Below are 16,039 nucleotides of genomic sequence, written 5' to 3'. Positions count from 1 at the left end.
TATTCGAAGCTGTAGACAATGAATAGCTTGGGTCTCCACGTGCCACTAAAATCGAGCCTTACTAATATACCACATAGTATTGGAAAGGTGTGTGAAGTTGGCACCCCTATGGTACACAATCATAGTACCGTTTAGAGTTCTGGATTATTTACAACAAAAGAAAGAGTTCTTGATAATTTTTACAAATAGTTCTGCTATTATAACAATAAAAATAAATTTTGAAAAATGGGGGTGCTAATTTCACACCCGAAAGTAGCACCGCATAGTTCTAAATAATTAACTTGATGCTTTTTAAAGAGTACTAGGGAAGCAGGAGGAGGGTGATGGTGTGCTCCGCGTATTTTCCTCACGATGAGGGGGCCCCGCCACCGCCACCGCCGGAACCGGTAACCAGACTGGTAGAGTACTGCCAGAGTGAGCGGCTTTCCCTGATAGTGGGGTGCGATGCTAACTCGCACTACACGGCCTGGGGAAGCACAGATACCAACGATAAAGGTAGAAGACTGTAGGAATTTTTAGCGTCGACGGACCTGGAGATTCTTAACAGAGGTAACGACCCCATCTTTTGCACGGCGGTGAGGAGAGAGGTTCTCAATCTTACTGTCTGTTCTAGGGTGTATATTGAGGGACGTGGTTGGATGGAGGTCTCGCGCGAACCTTCACTGTCGGACCATAGGCAAATCACCTTCAAGCTGGCTTGGGCCAGAGGAGAGGTGGCGATGTTCAGAGATCCCAGGAGGATCGATTGGGACTTTTATTGGGTAAACTTAAAATGCTATCTCGAGGGCTTCCCAAGGAGGCACGGGACCGAGGAGGAACTGGAGCTCTGCGTGGATCATCTGCAGAGGGCTCTGGTGGAGAGCTACGAAAAGAACTGCCCGGAGAGGGCGGTTAAGAACTCCAGGGGCAACTCCTGGTGGAGTTCTAAGCTGCAGCAGCTCAGAAGTGCGGCTTGGAGGGCCTGGAATAGGGCCAAAAACACGGGCTGTCAGTTAGACTGAGAACTTCATAGAAGGGCGCAGAAAGACTACAGAGACTCTGTGGTGAGGGCCAAGAAAAGAAGCTGGAGAGAATTTCGCGAGTTGGTAGAGGGCGTGCCCGAGACCACAAGACTATGCAGGATTCTAGCCAGGAACCCTGACGCCGTTCTGAACTCCATTAGTTTCCGTGATGGGAAAATGGTGACCGGAGAGCGGTGTCTGGTGCACTTGCTAGAGGACAGCTTTTCGGGCTTTCGTAGGGAGCACGGAGAACTGTTTGCCTACAATGCGGCGGGCTCGCGCAGGGCTTGTAAAACGGACTGGGGATTAGCGGTCAGCATTGTCAAGCCCGAAAAAGTGAAATGGGCGATAAAAACCTTTTAAGTCGGCGGGACCAGATCAAGTCTTTCCGGCTCTTTTACAGGAAAGGCTGGAGTTGGTCGTGGGACCTTTGACAAGGACTTTGAAGGCATGTTTGGCTCTGGGCTATACGCCTAGTGGAAACTGGCGAGAGTGGTATTCATTCCGAAAGCGGGAAGAGCGAGCTACTCCTCTGCTAAAGACTTCAGACCGATAAGTCTGACTTCGTTTCTCCTGCAGACTCTAGAGAAATTGGTCGACGCGTATGTGAGGGACGTCGTTTTTCCGCGGTGCCCCTTGCACCACGCGCAGCATGCATACCGCATGGGCTACTCCATGGAGACGGCTCTTCATGCGACCGTGTCGTTTATTGAGGGGCAGCTGGAGAGGGGCGGCTATGCGGTGGGCACCTTCCTAGATATAAAGGGTGCTTTTCACAACACCCCGCACCAGGTGGTGTGTGAAGAAGCGTTGCACAGGAGTGTGCTGGAGAAACTTGTGAAGTGGATCCGGAGCAAGCTAGGGTTGTAGCTTCGCTGGGAACAACAAAAGTCAGTGATTGGGTGGAGAAACTGAGTGAGGGGGGCTTCTTTGTGCAGGGCTACGCTGATGACGTGGTTATGATGGTGCGAAGACCCTTTCTTGGGCTTTTCTTGACACTCATGCAGAATGCACTAGGAACAGTAGAGCGGTGGTGTAGGGGGACCGGTTTGTTAGTAAATCCGCTAAAAACGGGGCTCATTGTTTTCACTTGCAAATATAAAGTGGGCACTATAAAAGGGCCCATCTTTGAAGGTACAAGACTAGCCCCAGCTAAATCAGTGAAATATCTGGGAGTGATCCTAGATAAGAAGCTGTCCTGGAGGGAGCATCTTGAAAGCCGCTGTAAGAGTATGTGCTCTTACTTCCGGATGTGCAGAAGAATCGTGGGCTAGACGTGGGGGTTGAAGCCCAGGATGGTCTGTTGGATTTACACTGCAATACTTTGACCCAGGCTCACGTACGCAGCAGTTGTGTGGTGGCCTAGAGCGCGGAAGAAAGTGGCGGTGGTAGCTCTCAAGCACGTCAGGGCTCTGATTTTAAGAGGGGTTCTGGGTGCAATGCGAACCACCCCAGTAGCAGCCATGGACATTTTGCTCGGGATTGAACCACTTTACCAGGTGGTGGTGGGGACGGCGACGATCGCTGCACACCGACTAGCCTGTGAATTGAAGTGGAAGGAGGAAACTGCGCACACTAGGTTCCCCAGTGGCGTGTTGACCAACTCCATCTTTGGAATGAGGCAAGATAGGATGCCAGCAGTTTGGGCCCTGGACAGGCACTTTAAAGTGCATGTCACAGGGCTCGTGGACTGGAAAGAACCCGGGACACTGGTTCAGGCCTGGGACGGAAACGTCTGGTTTACAGATGGTTACAAGACGGGTACGAGCTCTGACGCGGGCATCGTTTGCCGGCAAAGGAGGGTGGCGGAAAGCCTGCCCCTGGATGGGTACGCCAGAGTTTTCCAGACGGAGATCGTGGCGATCCTAAGATGTGACCAACTGGCCCTGGAAGGAAAGGAGACAGGTGGGCGCGTGAGAATATGCTCGAACAGCCAAACTGCTATTAAGGCACTTGAGGCTCCGATTTGTACCTCGCGGCTGGTCTGGGACTGCAGGAATTTACTGGAGAAGCTAGCGAGGGATAAAGAAGTTATCGTGACCTGGGTTCCCGGTTACTCGGGGATTGAGGGCAATGAGGAGGCCGATCGGCTCGCCAGGGCCGCATCAAGAATGGAGGTGTTCGGGCCGGGCCCGGTGCTGGGGGTCCCCTTCTGTCGAGGTAGGTGGAGGATTCGGGCCTGGTTACGGAGCGAGCACCTCAAGTTTTGAAAAAATGAGCTGAGGACCAAGTGTCGACAGGCCGGGGCCTGTACTGGGGGAAACATCTAGTGAGGGCCTGGTCAGGGACATAAGGTCCTTGAGCAGAAGAGACGCCAGGCCAGTAGTGCAAATAATGACTGGCCATGGAGCCCTCAATTACCACATGCACAGGCTGGGCCAATCTGATACGGCTGGGTATAGGGCTTGTGGGGAGGAAGAGGAGACAAGTCTCCATATTTTTGGTGATTGTCCGGCCTACGCGGGGCTGAGACTAAAACTGCTAGGCTCGGCATTTCCCGATCCAGGGCAGATCAGCAAGCTACCTATGAAAGATCTGAGTCTCTTTTGGAGGGAATCGGAGCTCCCGTAAGGCGAACGACTGGAGAGAGACACAATGGATAAGAGTTTGCGTGCCGTTGGCGGATCTTCGATCTGAGGACCGCCCCCTCAGTTTTATTATTATTATTATTAATAAAGAGTACTAGAATTCTCTAAAAAAAAACTTTTTTGATTAAGAGAAAAAAAAATTAAAAAAATTAAAAAATGCATATCAAGTCCGAATAGTTCTGAATAGCGTATACGATTCTTTTTGATGAGTTTTAAAGTTTTTGATACATTTTAGAAACAAATCTGTTCAAAAAAGTAAAAAAAATCGCAATTGAATTCTCGAAAGTGGTATCAAAAAAATGATAGAAATTTCAAAAGTATCAGTTTTACATAATTTTCTTATTAAGATTTCTGATAGAACTTTGCAACGTTTATTTAGAACTATGAACAAAATTCCAAGAACTATTAAAAAAATTTTTTCACAATGTTGACCTTGTATTTTTGAAGTTCGGAAAAATTTTTTAAGAATTCTGTTTTGTTGAGTCTAGTTTGTCTAGTTTTGTTGAGAGTTCTGGGTAGTCCTCGATGAGTTCTATAAAAAATTCTAGTAACAAAAATCTGTAGACTTAAAAACGAAAATATTACGGACGATCGCAGGTGTGTCGATTCTATATTTTCCGAGTGCAAAAAATTTTTTTGGAGTTTTGTTAGTTTTGTTTAGAGTTCCGGGTAGTTCCCGATGAGTTCTCTCACAAATCCTAATGACAAAAATCTGTAGGGTTAAAAACGAAAATGTTACGGACGATCGTAGGTGTCGACTTTATATTTTTTGTGTATAAGAAAATTTTTATTTTGGGAGCTCTGTTGAGAGTTCTAAGTAGTCCCCGATGCGTTTTATCTAAAATCCTTACGACAAAAGTTTATTTAGAAACAGTTCTGCCTGATAAAGTAAAAAAAGTCGGTGTTAAATTCTCAAAAGGTATCAATGAAAGAGTTGAAACTTCAAAAATATTAGTTTTCTAAAATTTTCTTATTAAGATTTTTGATAGAACTCTGTAGTGGCTATTCAAAACTTTCAATAGAACTCTCAGAACACTTAAAAAAATTTTTACAATATAAAATTACATAATCGACATTTGCAATTATTCATGACTCTTTACAAGGTGATTAAATACATGCTACGTCAAAGCTACGTCAGAAATAACGTATAATGCGCAAAACTATCAAAAGCTGAATTCCACCTCATCTTCGTTTTCATAAAAACGACTTTTTAATAATCGAAATTATTTCAAAATTAAAATCGAAACGGTTTATCACCAAAATTCAGGAATTCATGTAGAACTGTAGATATTTTAGAATTTGATAAATACTGTGACGGAAACTTTTGTAGGACAAAGTAAAACGCTGTATGAATTTGACATCTCACTTTGTTTTGAGGCAATTTTTACTTTAATGACATGAACTATTTCATTTGTTAAGATTGGTGATTATAAAAAGAGGACTTTATTGATTAATATCATTTATTTCCATCTTACACGTAACTTATTTAACTATGTGTGCCGTTTGCCCCAAAGGCTTAAACCAGAGTGAAGGGTTTTTCTCTCACAACGCTCATCCCACACAACGCTCATTCATAACCAGGGAGGGGGGATGAGTTCATTCAAACTGCCATACCGTTTAAACGAACGCCCAGTGTACAATATAAATGTATTATACTCTATATTCCCAACACGCCTCCTTACATTTATATTTTACACTTTAATATACCTTTACATTATGTTCAATAGTTTCCTGAATTTTTCAAATTTTTCTTTGGACACGGCCTTGGTAAATATATCTGCAATATTCTCATTCGAGTCAACCTTACATACTTCAATCAATTTTTCTTTAACGCTTTCATGTACATAGTGATATTGTATTTCTATATGTTTAGAATTTTTCGTAAAATCTCCGAAATTTGCTATGCTTATCGCCCCTGAGTTATCTTCATAAATTTTTATAGGTTCATTTACGCTTATATCAAATATTTTAACTAACTCTCTAATATACTTTAACTCAGTCACTACTTCTGATAGTGCTACATATTCCGCATAAGTCGAAGCTTTGGTTACACATCTTTGTTTTCTCGATTTCCAGTCAATTGCATTTCCATACAAACTAATTACATAACCAGATGTGGATTTCCTATCTATGCTGTCGCCTGCCCAATCAGCATCTACATAACAATGTATAACTTCTGCGTTTTCATTTCTTCGATAGCATAAACTTAAGTCTTTAGTTAAGTACAGGTATTTCAAAATTCGCAAAGCGTACTTAAAATGCGTTTCGTTATAACAATTCTGATATCTACTCAAGTAATTTACACTATAACTCACATCAGGTCTTGTACTAGAACTTATGTATAATAATGCGCCAATTAAGTTTCTATACTTTATATCGGATACACACTCTTCAGCCTTTTCAATCTTTAAATTTATCTCCATGGGAGTGCTATATAATTTCCCATTATTTACTTTGTATTTATTTGCTAAGGACTCTATATATTTTGTTTGGTTAAGATTCATTTCATATTTACGATAGTTGTAATCTATTTGAATACCAAGGTATTCATTTATTTCTCCTAAATCTTTCATTTTGAACTTGTCCGATAATAGTTTCTTTATGCTTTGTATTTTCCCTTTATCTTTGCTGCAGATCAATAAGTCATCTACATATATTAGAAGATAAGTAGTATTTTTACCTTTTCTGTGAATGTATAAGCACAATTCTACATTACTTTTCCTAAAACCTAGTTTCATCATATACTCATCGAAACACTCATACCAATCTCTAGGACTTTCTCTTAATCCATACAATGCTTTTCTTAATTTAAACACTCTATCTGTACCATCTTCATACCCTTGTGGTTGATTCACATATATCTCCGAGTTAATCTTGCCGTTTAGAAAAGCAGTTTCTACATCCATTTGTTCAATTTTTAAACCATTTTGACAACAATATGAAAATAAGATTTTTAACGTTTGATTTTTTACAACTGGAGCGTATATGTCATCAATTACATTTGTTTGTTGGAAACCTCTTACGACTAACCTAGCCTTATACGTATCGTCGGACTTCCTTGTGTAAACCCATTTTACCTCTAATACCTTTTGACCTTGTTCCTTATTAACTAATTTCCAAGTTTTATTTTTATTGATACAATCTATCTCTGTATCCATCGCCTTTTTCCAATTTTCGCATTCATTACTATTTAACGCCTCCTCAAATGTATAAGGAGTATCTACTCTACAATAGTTTACATAGATATTACTAGAACTATTCTCTGGATATCTTATTGGGATTTTCTTTTCTCGCTTAGATCTACGTGGAACCTTTGATTCTACATTTTCAGAGTCATTTTCCTTTGATTTACGATTTTCTTCATCTGTTTCATCCGCGCTTTCAGAAACACTATCATTTAAGTCATTATTTGCATTAGTATCGCTTTCATTATCATTTTCATCAAGGTTAATACAAATTACATTCTCTTCCACGATATCAACATGTCTCGCGACTATTACTCTATTGTTTACAAGAACTCTATATCCAACATCACTATAGCCTAATAGAATTCTCATATCTGCTTTTTTTCCCATTTCGAAAATCTTCTTTGTTCTGGCTTTCTTACAAAAACTTTACTACCGTACAATCGCAGATGTTCAACATTTGGGTTCTTTCCGAAAAATATTTCATAAGGGGTTTTCTTTTCTATTGTATTTGCTAACGTACGATTTTTCAGGTATGTGGCCGCCCATATTATTTCCGGCCAATATTGCTTACCTACTTGTGCCTCTGCTAATAAACAACGCGCCATGTCCATTATCGTCCTATTAAACCGTTCCGCCGTACCGTTTAACTCATGTACATATGCAGGACAGCTGTTTATTACAATACCCTTTTCTTTGGCAAATCTATAAAAGCGGTTATTCATGTACTCTTTCCCGTTATCGCACCTTAAAGTTTTTACCCTTTTCCCGGTCATATTTTCGCTTTCATTTACGAATTGTACTAAACAATCGAAAACTTCATCTTTGGATTTTATGCAGTAAACCTTAGCTATTTTACTATAATCATCTATGAACGAAACAAAATATCTTTCTCCATTTAGACCAACCGTTTTAAAACTTCCACACACATCTGTATGTATAATCTCCAGAACGTCTCTAGCTTTTGTTCTGTTGTTATTAAAAGGCAGGTTATGCATTTTATTCTCTAAACACGTTTTGCATTTCATATATTCCGATTCAAGTTTATTTGGAATGCCTTCTAACAATTGTTGAGTACTTAATGTATTTAGATAACTAAAATTTGACCTAAGATTCTATGCCACCTTTCCTTTTGACTCATGTTATTGTTTCGTGCGGCACTGTTTACACTAATCTCCTTGGTTTTTAATTTACTTGTCATTCTGTAAACCTGTTTTTCTTTGAAAGCTACTGCTATTAATTTATTATTCTCATCAAAAATTTTTGCAATATTTCCTTTTGAAATAATCGTATTTTTATCCGTTAATTTTCCAAAACTAATTAAATTTGTATTCATCTCTTTGGCATAAAAAACATTACTCATATTTACTTCATTCCGTTTACCAAACGCGTCAAAGTAACTTACTACGTTCCCGATTTTCGTTGCTTTTATATATCTATTATCTCCTAAGTAAATATTGACTGGCTCTTTAAGTACAATACTTTTCTCGAAATAATTCTCATTATTAATTATATGGTCAGTACATCCGCTATCTAATGACCATTGGATTTCATTATCTAACTTATCTTTACTGTAGCCACTCTGCGCCTCGTGTGCCATGGCTATCCATGCGCTGCTCTGCTCACTGGTGGTGGCTCCTTGCTGACGGAAGTTACCGCGTCCTCTGATGTAGTTGCCTCTTCCGCCTCTGCCTCGTGCGCGACCATGTGTTGAACCTCGCCATGTTCCTTGGTTGTACCCCGCTTGGCCGCCATCTTGGCACTCTCGTGCGAAATGCCCGGTTTTGCCACACTTGAAGCAGTTTCCCTTTTGATCCTTCTTCGCTGTGAATACATTTGATCTTCTTTCACCTCTTTCACCATCATCGTTATTCTTCATTTCGGCGATCTGGATTTTATTTTTGACGTATTGCTGTTTGATCCTCGCTGTTTGATCCTCTTCCCTTAACGTGTCGATTAAATCGCCAATGTAACTGTATTGGCTCGGCAACGTGTTTAGCATATAATTCAGTTTTTCCTTTTCGATGATCTTGGCTCCAGCGCTTCTTAATTCATTGACTGACTTCTCAAAATCACTGAAGAATGTTGCTGTATCACTGTACTTTTCTAATTTCATCTTCTCCAGTTTGTTTCTGCACACAATTTGTAACGCTGTAGATTCCTTCAAATACATTTCGTCTAGTCTCTTTATAATTCCATATGCTGTAGTTTCTTCACAAACAAATTCTAGTTGTTTATTCGATATCGCACCATAAATCAGATTTATTGCCTTTAAATCGTTTTCATCCCAGTCTTCACTATCTGTTGCGACTCTTGCTCTGGTAATTACTTCTTGGCACTTTTTCAATTTAAGGAACATTGTTATTCTCTTCTTCCACATACTATAGTCCTCTCCGTCGAATACTGGTATCATAATCTCCTTTTTCTCCATTTTGTCTTCTTTATTCTCGAACGTTCCTTCGTGTTCGGAATGTACCACGTGCTCGTCTCGAGCGTCTCTTCACTTAGTGAAATTCACGTGTCCAACACTTTTCACCACTTAAATCACCCAAGCAAACAAACCACGCTCTGCTACCATGTTAAGATTGGTGATTATAAAAAGAGGACTTTATTGATTAATATCATTTATTTCCATCTTACACGTAACTTATTTAACTATGTGTGCCGTTTGCCCCAAAGGCTTAAACCAGAGTGAAGGGTTTTTCTCTCACAACGCTCATCCCACACAACGCTCATTCATAACCAGGGAGGGGGGATGAGTTCATTCCAACTGCCATACCGTTTAAACGAACGCCCAGTGTACAATATAAATGTATTATATTCTATATTCCCAACATCATTTATTGTAGTAGCTGTACAAATATTAAAAATAAAGTCAAAACTCTCAATAATTAATTAGTTCCAGCTAAAGGATTCTTTTGTTACGTCCAGAATTCCCGAAATAAGTCTCTCGGGTCCAGGGACGGAGACTTCCTTATGCTGGGTGTGGAGCATTCCACACCCAGAGCTCTCGTGGGTGTGGAATTCCACACCCAGAATTCGGGGTATTTAAAAAAAATATTTTAATTTTTAATAAATTTCAAGAATTTTTGTCAAAAAACAATATTTGACTATGGTGCCTACGCTGCATGCTACCGCCCTGCTTACCCAACTCTCATATCTCGTATAACCCCACTTTTTACATATCCTACCTAACCTTCCCATACTTTCGTTGTTAACCGTGCGTGCCTACCTCGTGCTCGAGATCTCATTTCTCTTCATTGAACTGAACATAAGAAATTTTTTTACCTCCATTACATTAAAAAAGATTTCTTTAAATTAAAATGTTACTTAAATAAATCTTTAAATTGTTTTTTATTTAATCTTAAAAAGTTTTTATACGCTACTCTTTGACTGAAAGTTCATTATGTAACATTAGTGCCTATTTCCATCAACGCAGATTAACTTTGATCTCAGTTTAACTTACTGTTTACCTTTGTTTAGTTCTAAGAATTGGAAAAAGATAAGGAGTAAGTTGAACTGAGATCAAAGTTAATCTACATTGGTGGAAATGGGCATAAGTATACTTTACTTTCTTCTGATATGTCATCCCAGCCAGAAATGATTAGTCGAATCGACGTCGATTCGACGTCGATAACACTGGTCGATCGACGATCGAAATGTGTAGTCGATTCGACTTAAAAATGGGCTTAAATTTCGACCAGTCATCGACAAGTTGATTTGATGTCGATTTGATGTCGAATTAATACTAATTCCCAGCGAGAAATGACCTATCGAATCGACATCAAAATAATATCATTTTGATGATTTCGATGTCGAATCGATGTCGAATCGGTAATATTAACGTGAACTTGAGTAATATCGAATTGCTATTTATTACTGTAATATATTACTTTAATATGTGAATAAAATGTTGAGTGAAAATATAAATGCATATGTGTATTTGCCAAACAAAATATAATTAGAAATGCTTATTTGTTTCTTTGAACTTTTTATCACGTCTTCCAAAACTTTCATCATCTCGTTTTTGATATAGAGCATTCTTTAACCATTGTTCTATGTATAATGATAAATTCGTAACAGATACATTAGGTCTCTTGTTATGAATTGCGCCTAGAAATAAAATGTTTTGTGTAAAATTACTAATAGATACAAATAAGAAATATTTGAAGGCAAAGTATTTTCCTACTGTTATAAAAAATACAAATAAAATTTATAAAGTAATATCCCAATTAGCACACAATATTTAAAAAATGTTTTTGAAAACATTTAAAAAACATTTTTAAAAACATTTATAAAAACATTAAAAATAATGGGTTAAATGCCCTTTTTTTCATTAAAAAAATGTTTATTTTTTCATTAAAAAAATGTTTATTTTAACATTAAAAAAAATGTTTTTCAAATATTATAAAAACGTTTTTAAAACATTTTAAAAAAACGTTTATTAAACGTTAAAGAAACGTTGTTTTTAACGAAGCATAAATGAGCAAAACAATATTTAAAAAAAAGCTTTTGCAATAAAAAAATTTTTCAAAAACGTTAAAATTAGTGGATTTACACCCCTTTTTACATTAAACAATTTTATTTAATATTGAGATTTTTTTCTTAAGAATTTTTTTCTCGGAAATTTCCACGCGGTCACCCATCCAAGTTGCGACTCCAGTGAACGTTGCTTGACTTTTATGATCGCTGCGAACTGATCCCTCGTGATGATCTGTAAACACTTTGTGTTTATGCATGTACAACACTGATAGATCAGGTCAATATGTTATCGAAGAGACAAAATATATTTAATTAAAGTATATTATTTATTTAAATATATATAAGTTAATTTTTTAATGTTAATTTTTATAAATGTTATTGAAACATTTTTTAAACAAATTTTAAATTTTAGTAATAATTGAAAAATAAAGAGCTTAAATGTTAAATAAATAATAAATAAACATAATTTTATAAAGATGAAAAATAAGTAAAAAAATTAATATTAAATAAACATTAAATAAATATTAAATAAACAATTAAAAAGTGCTTACTAAAATCATTTTTTCAATTAAATAATTCATGAAAAATAAATATTTAAACAATATTAAATAAATATTTAAAAAATGTTTATTAAAAATAAATAAATAATAAATATTAAATTAATATTTATTAAATGTAAAATTAATGGTTTTGAAATTGTTGTTTCAAATAAAAAATTAATATAAAATGAATATTAAATAAATGTTAAGTAAATGTTAAATTAATGTTTTTAACCCGTTGTGGTTACACCTCCAAAAAATAACGTAATGGTTACACTGGGTCCAGTTGACCCGACGCAAAGAAACAGTTGCCATTTACGTTCCTTTTGATGAATCGACTGAAATCCTTCACGAAAATGAAGTTTAAGACTTCTTCTTCGTAATCAAATTGTTTATGTATCCTTTATTAAATTTTTTAATATTGAAACGACACGAGGAAAAAAAATTTTGAAAAATGCCATTTTGTACAAAAAATTCCTGAAAATTCTAATTTTTGAGTGAAATCAAAGTTATTACTGGGGTTCTACTCCAGAAGTGGTATACTTTTAAGAAAAAAATAGTATTATATCAAGCTTTTCAAAAAGTATATTTATTTTGAAGATTGAAGTTGGTAATTGTAATGAAAATCACGAAATGACATAAATCAATGTTGAATAAGTAAAATAATGTGAAGAAATTTTTTTTTGTGTCAAAAACTATATATATATATATAACTATATATGGCCTTGGGTCATCTAGACCCACAACGGGTTGAAACATGTTTATTCAAATAAAAAATTAATGTAAAATAAATATTAAATTAATGTTGAATAAATGTTAAATTAATGTTTTTTTAAATGATAAATTAATGTGAAATAAATATTAAATTAATGTTTAATAAATTTTAAATTAATAGTTTTAAAAAATGTTTTTTTAAATGAAAAATTAATGTAAAATAAATATTACATTAATGTTTAATGAATGTTAAATTAATGTTTTTAAAAAATGTTTTTTTAAATAAAAAATTAATGTGAAATAAATATTAAATTAATGTTTAATAAATGTTAAATTAATGTTTTTAAAAAATGTTTTTTTAAATAAAAAATTAATGTAAAATAAATATTAAATAAACGTTAAATAAACGTTAAATAAATATTTTTCTAAATCATTATTTTAAATATTTAGTTAATGTTAAATAAATGTTAAATAAACGTTAAATAAATTTTAAATAAATATTTTTTCTGAATCATTATTTTAAATATTTAATTAATGTTAAATAAATATTTAATAAATATTTAATAAATATTTTTGTTATAATGAATTGTACAATGAAAAATTAATATTAAATAAATATTAAAAAAACATTTAAAAAATATTGTGTGCTGATTGGGATGTATTCACTTATAATCACTTCCCACAACAGTAATTTGCAAAAAGGTCTCTTTTGATTGCCATCGCCTTGAAAATTGTATTTACATGCAAGAGAATTACTAATAGCTGCAGCCATAACTAAATACAATACTTCACTATCATTCACTTTAAATTCTTCTTTGGCTTTTACTTTCATTTGTGAAAAATAATGTACCTAATATAATAATGTAAATAAAAAAAAACATTATTTAACTAGAACAAACTATTTCACAATTAAAACATAAAATCAAATCAACATAGTAAAATATTCAAACAGACCTTTAGCTCTTGAAGAATACACCAATAACAGTGAGCGATCACTCAACTGTAAAACGCAACCATTCAAGAGACACAATTGCAATTCGCGCCAAGTCTAAAAGCGTAGCGTAAGTGATGCATACTTATATTACCGTACACTGCCGTTCGATAATAGTAATAGTCGTAATTTATCAACCTTGTTTGCACGATAATGATTAATGTGGGCACATTTCGAGAGTATAGTTAATAATAATATAATAATACACTACTCAAAAAAAAAAGGGAACACTTTCCAGACATCAAAAATTAGGCTATTTTCAAATGACTGTAACTCGGTGAAAAATCATCGTAGATAAAAAATAAAAAAAGCATTTTGAAGCTTGAAGATCGAGCTTTAACGTTTTACTAGCAGATTTTCAAAATTCTTTTAACTTCCTTGTCTTATGCAGTAAAAAAGCACACCTTGTTTTGTTCGTTAAAATTTTGTATTTTTGACACTTTGCAGATCGACCAACAAATTTTTTTCGAATAATTCAAGTAAAATTTCATAAACTACAACATTTTACCTACAAAATGCTTTTTTAAAAATTTCTCTACGATTTTTTTTGACCGAGTTACGCAACTTTGAAACTAAACCTGCACTTTTACAAATGATATCCGTACTCCGTGAAAAATCATCGTAGACAAAAAATCAAAAAACCATTTTAAAGCTCGAAGTTTCAGCTTTAACATGCTATTAATGGTTCTCAAAAATTTTCTCAATTTCTTAGTGTACTATGCCCCAAAAAAGATACACTGTTTTTTCCTTAAAATAACGTATTTTTAACAGCCTGTAGCTCAATAAAAAAATTTTTCTCGACAAACTCAATGCAAGTGCCATAAAGTATGACATTTTCTCTACAAAATGCTTTTTTTAAAATTTTTTCCACGATTTTTTTTGCCCGAGTTACAAGACTTTGAAGATATACATTTTTTACAGTACATTTTTCCGAAAAATGACGTCTACCGCCGACATTAGCATTACCCAATGTGCCCCACGTGGAGGTTGTCGGTCGGATTTTTGCACATCGTGTGTGTGTGTGTGTGTGTGTGTGTGTGTGTGTGTGTGTGTATGTGTGTGTATGTGTGTGTATGTGTCACAGCAGAGATAAGTAGCATATAAGAGCCGATTCAAAGCCAGGAGCGCCGAGGGGGGGTGAGGTGTGCGGGGGAACTGTGGGTGCGGGGAAGTAGGTATGAATGTACACGTGCTTGCACCGTTTATCAGTTTTGATAAACAAGGGCAGTGTACCGGCCAATGTTTATCAAAACAGGGTGCTTTGTCGGTAGCGGCATACCACAGCACGTGATAACCGCCGTTGGGAGGGGGAGGGGGAGAGGAACCCTCGTTGTCCGACTTTGAACCGACCCGCGAATTTCTTAGACACGCGCGGGGCTAACGCCGCCGCGCAGAAAATAATAATTAAAAAATAAATAATTAAAAAAAAATAAAAAAATTTACTGCTTAATTGTCGCTGCCTGCCACCACCACCACCGCTCGCCTGCAACTGCTGCTCGCCGCCGCTCGCCACCCACCACCACCACCATCACCACCACCATCACCACCACCATCACCACCCCCCCCTATTACTATTACAATTGTTATTGTTCTCCCCGTCCGCGGCTTCCTCGTCCGCGGCTTTCTCGTCCTCGTCCTCGTCCGCGGAATCCTCGTCCTCGGGGAGAAGAGGATCGAAATGATATTGGATTGTCATCCTCCTCCTCCTCCACTTCCTCCTCCTCCTCCTCCTCCTCCTCCTCCTCCTCGTCCGGAGCCCGATCTTGAGAAAGTCCGGACTGATCTTGAGCCCTCTCACGCCGCATTAAAGCTGCCCCCTGACCACGAGGAGCAACTTCGGGAGCATCATGAGGCGGGCGTATAGGCGGCAAGTCTAAACGAGGGGGGATCAAGCGACCATGCCCGCGGCCACGTAGAAGCGCGTTGTAGCAATCGAGATGAGGTCGGCGTATAGGCTGCAAATCCATACGGGGGGGCACCAAGCGGCCATTCCCGCGACCACCATGGAAAATTGGTCCATCGGGCCACCAATTTACATTGTCTATGGGCACAACCGCAGCACGACGGCGAATGGCTGGTTCTTCCAGCCTAAAGAAACGGTAAAGGGGACCCAGCTCACGAAAACGTTGCACAAACTCCCGGAAACTTATAGGTTGAAGAGGCTCAGGCATCACTAAACCTAATTCTATTTCCGGAAGCGATATTTGCACGGTAATATTTGGACCGTAACCCATTTTGTGTTGTTACAGTCGCGCGAGTTCGACTGAGACTGAAGAGCTAGAGCATTCTCCGTCGCTAAGGGCCATGCGGACCTTCGTAAGGAGATCTATTTTATATAAACAGACGACCTATCTCAACCATTCGTCTAAAGTAACCTTAGAGGACTGAGCATTTGAAACACATGTTTTTTTTAGCCTGACTTTACTCTCGTATACTCGCATCTTTTTTGCCTGACTTTACTCTCGTATCTTCGCACATTCTTTTTAAAATATTTCAAAACTAAATATCGCGGTATTGATACTAATGTATAACTGTGGAT

The 16,039-nt window shown here is 37.0% G+C and overlaps 1 protein-coding gene across 1 annotated transcript; it reads left to right on the top strand.

Moving 5' to 3' along the window:
• The first annotated feature begins 1,664 nt into the window (after nt 1-1,664).
• LOC105202159 lies at nt 1,665-3,572 on the top strand. Its single transcript, XM_011170549.2, has 4 exons — nt 1,665-1,838; nt 1,940-2,231; nt 2,349-3,161; nt 3,226-3,572. The coding sequence occupies exons 1-4, from the start codon at nt 1,665-1,667 to the stop codon at nt 3,570-3,572; spliced, it is 1,626 nt and encodes a 541-aa protein (XP_011168851.2).
• The last annotated feature ends 12,467 nt before the right edge of the window (nt 3,573-16,039 follow it).

The sequence above is a fragment of the Solenopsis invicta genome, chromosome 12 (assembly GCF_016802725.1).
Source record: "Solenopsis invicta isolate M01_SB chromosome 12, UNIL_Sinv_3.0, whole genome shotgun sequence".
NCBI classification, from domain to species: Eukaryota; Metazoa; Arthropoda; class Insecta; order Hymenoptera; family Formicidae; genus Solenopsis; species Solenopsis invicta.
Note: the sequence above shows the minus strand (reverse complement) of the source record. Positions and strands in the feature narration are given on the sequence as shown.

Excerpts from the sequence above, each read along its gene's own strand:
- LOC105202159 (XM_011170549.2), top strand. The coding sequence starts at position 1,665 with ATGGGCTACTCCATGGAGACGGCTCTTCATGCGACCGTGTCGTTTATT. Across the intron at positions 1,839-1,939 it reads GGAGTGTGCTGGAGAAACTT|GGCTACGCTGATGACGTGGT; the intron begins GTGAAGTGGATC and ends TTCTTTGTGCAG. Across the intron at positions 2,232-2,348 it reads TCTTGAAAGCCGCTGTAAGA|CAGTTGTGTGGTGGCCTAGA; the intron begins GTATGTGCTCTT and ends TCACGTACGCAG.